Source organism: Lactuca sativa, chromosome 9 (assembly GCF_002870075.4).
Source record: "Lactuca sativa cultivar Salinas chromosome 9, Lsat_Salinas_v11, whole genome shotgun sequence".
Lineage (NCBI taxonomy): Eukaryota > Viridiplantae > Streptophyta > Magnoliopsida > Asterales > Asteraceae > Lactuca > Lactuca sativa.
The window spans coordinates 179,221,334-179,227,050 of NC_056631.2; the positions used below are offsets into that span (position 1 = coordinate 179,221,334).

The window sequence follows — 5,717 nt, forward strand, 5'->3', positions numbered from 1 at the left end:
GAAGGAAACTGAGTTATACCTCAATGAATCTCTGAAATATCACCAAGATATCGGGCCTCCTTCTTCTCTTCTTGATCTACTCTCCTTCTTCTCTCAAAATCTTCAAGAAATCACACCAAAACACTTCAATCTCACAAGAAGAGGGGTTAGGTCGATATAAGGAGCTCTGAGGGTGAAGGAGTCGGGCTTGGGGCGCATGAGGTTGCTTTAAATAGGGTGCAAACCCTTGAAATTAGGGTTTCATCCAGACAGCGGGGATTCGCCGAGTCCAGAATATGGACTCGCCGAGTCACCAACTTAAGCGTGCTCAATATCCCGACTCTACTCGGCGAGTCGGGCCTACAACTCGCCGAGTCCAAGGCTAAAAATGTAAATTACTTAGATAGGTCCTACGTACCAGGAACCAGGTGCTACATATGTTGTTTGTGAAATATTTTGAGCGACATTGTCGTCTTGGGAAGGGGTGTAATTCGTCCTTCATCACCCTAGCTCCGAAAGTTAAAGACCCTTTGACTCTAAACGACTTTCGCCCAATTAGTCTTATTGGATCTTTATATAAGATTATTGCCAAAGCTCTAGCCTTGAGGATCAAGATGGTAGTTGGGCCTTTAATCGACGAGGTGCAATCGACATTCATCGAAGGAATGAACTTTCTTGATGGATCGCTATTATCAATGAAATATGTTCTTGGGAAAAAAAGACAAAAAAGAAGATGTTTCTACTAAAGGTGGGTTTCAATAAGGCTTTTGACTCGATCAATTAGGGATATCTTGACTCCGTCATGTCTTAAATGGGGTTTGGAATTAAATAGAGAAGTTGGATCTCAGGGTGTTTTGCTTCTGCCCGTGCCTCGGTATTGTTGAATGGTGTGCCTACAAAGGAATTCCCCCTCACTAAAGGTGTCCGTCAAGGAGACCCACTTTCCCCGTTCCTCTTTATAGTAGCAATGGAAGGTCTAAATATCTTCATGAAGGATGCCTGCGATAAAGGTCTATTCCATGGAATTAACATCCCAAAGAGTAATACTTGCCTTTCTCACCTCTTCTACGCCGATGATGCGATGTTCGTTGGTGAATGGACGAGAGGAAATCTCAAAAATTTGGCTAGAATTATTCGTTGTTTCCATGTGTCTTCCGGGTTAAAAGTAAACCTCTCTAAGTCAAAGGTGTTTGGAATTGGTGTATCCGATCGTGAACTGACATCTAGCGCTAGTGTACTTGGATGTGACACATGTGCTTTTCCTTTCACCTACTTGCGGTTCCCAGTAGGAGCCAATATGAACCTCATTAAAAGTTGGAAACCTATTATTGATAGTGTTCAAGTTAGGTTTTCTTATTGGAAAGCAAACACTCTTTCTATCGGCGGGCGTTTCACCCTTGTGAAGTCGGTAATGGGAAGCCTTCCACTGTATTTCTTTTCCATATTTAAAGCACCTATCGGAGTAATTGAATCATTGGAGAAAACACGAATGAGATTCTTGTGGAATGGAAATTAGGAAAAAAATAAAATCCACTGGGTAGCTTGGAAGAAAATCCAAGCCAAAAAAGAAAATGGAGGCCTTGGTGTGGGATCTTTACGTGCCCTAAATTGTGCACTTCTAATGCAATGGATCTGGAGGCTAAAAGGTCCCCTGAACTCAATATGGAAATATGTCATTATGGGAATACATAACATCCATAGGAAGCCATTGTCATCGTTATGTAAAAAATCTTTAAATGAGGTTGGGGGTAACATTGTTAAGGTAATTGGGGATATAGAGTCACTTGGGATTGCTCCAAGTAATCTGTTTTCTATGAATGTAGGTAATGGAGAACACACTTGCTTTTGGACGGATGTGTGGATTGGAAACTCAACACTCTCTGATCGCTTACCACACCTATTTTCTGTAGAGAAATGTAAATTTGCTTATATAGCGGAAAGGAATTGCATTGATGATCTCAATGCAGCCTGGAAAAGAAAGCCTTCAACTTTGGTTAGGGCAGACGAGCTCTCCAAAATTCACTCGATTATCAACTCGACCGAACTTTCCAGGGAACGGGACTCCTGGCGTTTACATTAGCCCCCGATAGTGAATTCCGAGTGGAGCTGATTAGGGAATATATTGATCGAGAAAACCACCATGGTTGTGTATGTGTTTTATGGTGTATTTACGTGTGTATTATATGGTGTGAAGCTGTATATGCAATATTTGGCCGGAACACTCACCACCACCATTGTGAGGTGGTAGCTGCCGCCACTAGCCGTCGTGTTGGATGGAGGTGTGCAATTATGTGTGATAGGATTTCTTTTGGGATGCTTAGACATGATTTGGACTAGAATCATAACCACCACCATGAGGTGTTGGCTACCACTACCCGAGGTGGCAATGGGTGGTGACCGGCCTAATGAAACCTTAATTGACCTAAAAACCTAATCATTTGACTAATTGACTTGTGTTTGGGTGGAAACCCTAATTAGGGTTTAGAAAACCCTAACTTTGGAGATGTTAGTTTTGGATTCGTCGGGACCCGCGTTTTGGACCATTAGATTAACCTTCGGACTTATGCCTAATAACATTGTATGTTTGGTCTAGTGGAGTGATAAACTTAATGGATTAAGTCCTTAATGGATTAAGTTCTTAATTGGTTAAGTAAGAACACTAACCCTAATCGTCATTTTATGTGAAAAACGCTAATTAGGTTTGGGTTCCTTTGGGCCATTTCTTGGACTAAGTTGCTATGTGCCTTCGTAGGCCAATTAGGAACATATTTATGAACTAATGGAATTATTGGACTTTAGGATAAGGCCCATTGGGAAGGCTTGGGCCCGATTTGGAAAATTAGCCCATGGGTAGGCCATAATTAGGCCTTGATAATTATGACATATTGGACCATCGGAATACCAAGTGTTTGAACTAGAATAAATGGTTGGGCCTTAAGGTAAAACCATGTAGAGGTTTCGGCCCAATTTGGAAAATTGGGCTATAGTTGGGCATTGGTTGATTATTTGACTTTTGGGCCTTCAGAGTATGAGTTTTGGCCTTAGGTCTTGGACCAAGCTAGGTTAGGGGAAAAATGGTCCTTTTACCCCAAGTGTGGATTTATGGTTATGCATTAAAACCCAAATGGTTAATTGGGTTTTGTTTTGATGATCGGCAGTTCGGGGATTTGTCAGCAAGAAACCAGAGATTTATTCGCAGGACTTCAACAGTGCAATGTGAGTTTCCTCCTGTAGGAACGGGTCGAAGGCACCAATGTTGGCCCGTTTATGTATGTTAGAATGTTCCGGACTAAGGTCCGATGCCGGGCAGTGCCCGATGTAGGTTTATATGTTTCTGGATTCCCGATCCGATGTCGGACGGTGCCCGAGGAATGTTTGTATGCTTGATGTCTTCGTGATTGTTGCATGTGTCTGTATTGTATGTTTCCGGATTACGGTCCGATGCTGGGCAATACCCGAGGAATGTTTATATGTTTCCGGATTCCGATCCGATGCCCGAGGAATGTTTGTATGCTTGATGTGTTCGTGATTCTTGCATGTGTCTGTATTGTATGTTTCCAGACTACGATCCGATGTCGAGTAATGCCCGAGGAATGTTTGTATGCTTTCGGATTTCGGTCCGATGTCGGGCGGGGCCCGAGGAATGTTTATATGTTTATGTTATGTGATTGCTTATATGTATTTGTTGATATGTTTATATGTATACCGAGATTTGCTCGATGCAGGGCGAAGCCCGATGCCGGGCGGGGCCCGATCCCGGACATTGTTCGATGTCGGGGGGTCCCGATGAAGCGGGTGGGGCCCATGATATGCTATTATGTGATTATGTGTATGGTATGTGGTTGTTTGGGGAGACTCACTAAGCTTCGTGCTTATAATTTTCAGTTTTGGTTTCAGGTACTTTCGGTAGCAAGGGGGAAAGTTCGGGATGACTACATTGCACACACCATGATGTTTTAGCGTGATATGTTACTCTGATATACATTTGACATATGTTTTGATATCGATATCCTGATTTTGATGCTTTGAGATATTATGGTTTATGTTTTGATAAATGATTTTTAGTAACTCTGGTTTATTCAATGATTTAAAAATGGAATTTTTGGTTATGATTTTTGGGATGTTTGAATGAGATTGTTATTTATTTTCTTTTTTTTTTTTTTTTTTTTACTTTTTAAATAAATTTTAATAAAAGTAAAAGCTAAAAGAAATTAAACAAGATATAAAAGTCAATTTATATATGCGAGAGACCAACCACAATAAAAATTAAAAATATAGGGACCTTTCATGAGATCGAAAAAAATTCAAGACTAAATTTGATATTTTGAAAACCACAAGGACTATATATGAAGATTACTATTTTATTTGTTAGATGAAATAAATAAAAATATTTATCCAATAATTAATAAAGGAGTTTCTTTTATTATGGCACGTTTTGATGGATCTTAATTCTTGAAAAAATGGTTTTGGAAGCTTTATCCATCAATAAATGTATTTAAAGAGATGATTATCACTAATTTCATATGGAGATTGGAGAATCCAAATAAAAGCTCAAGTATCATATGACCCGACTTGAAGGCTTGTTGCAAATTGCAATGGGCCAATGGCTAATTGGCTATATATATATTTGGTTATTTATGTGAGGTTGTCTTAAAACCGGTTTCAATGTGCATATCTAAGCCTACATTATAAATTATGGGCTATTGGGCCTAATGGCCAGGCATTGAGGCCAACCCACCAAGCTTTATTACATAGTTCAAAACTAAAACGAGTAAAGAGTTTAGATGAATTTTCTTTTTCTTCAAAGTTGATAGATACTATATATGTCACATAAAATATCAACTTTGTATTACATAAAATATCAACTTTGTATTTTATATATACGGATGAATGGTCATAAATTTTTTGTTAATATATGCCAAATAATGGATACGTAGGTCCTTTGCTATGAACGATTAGCCACTCACAAGAACTTGACAACGACTCTTAATAGTACAACGTTTTTTATTTTATTTTATTTTATTTTGGTATTGTGGTACCAACAATCACATTATTTTCAAAACCTTCGATCAGAGTTCTAGATTTTAGATTCATTTTTAAATAACCGATAAACGTTACCTAATATAGAAATCATTGCTTTTTATGTTATGTACCGAGAAAATGAAATAATTGAAACCACGTTTTATGAAAAAACCTAAATATGCTGCATTTGGAGCTAACATGATTGATTTTGAGCTTTAAGTGACAGAATTTGGGCTTGATGATTATTATAAGATGTTTGTCACATTTTTCGTAACTTAAGCTCATATAAATTACAATTCTTTTCACTATGTTTATAACTGATTCCTCTTCTGCAAAAATGGTAACAATATACAACTCACAATTCAAACTGTCTCAAAACTCATCACGTTACAGGTAAATTATCAAACACTAATAATATTTTAAAAAATGTTAGAATTTGAGTATCCACAACCTTTGTGGAATTCCTCACATGAACATTTAAGATTCCATAAAACATTCAACCATATGCAATCATGCATGACTGTTGAAGTACACCAGCGTTTGGTCATTGTCTGTGTCAGGAAACTACGTGAAAATTAAAAATTTAGTACTAGCAACTAGCAAGGACACGAAAAACGTGTTTAGTATATTTTATTGCAAATGAATCATGTTGTTTAGATATACAATATAAAAAAAAAAACATTACATTTTAATAAAACGAGAAATTAGCTTGCTAG

General features: G+C 38.1%; 1 protein-coding gene across 1 annotated transcript; it reads left to right on the forward strand.

Annotated features, from left to right (window-relative positions):
• Nucleotides 1–946: 946 nt before the first annotated feature.
• LOC111916920 (uncharacterized) lies at nucleotides 947–1,495 on the forward strand. The gene has a single exon (XM_023912572.1). It carries the CDS (start codon nucleotides 947–949, stop codon nucleotides 1,493–1,495), a length of 549 nt encoding a protein of 182 aa, XP_023768340.1.
• The last annotated feature ends 4,222 nt before the right edge of the window (nucleotides 1,496–5,717 follow it).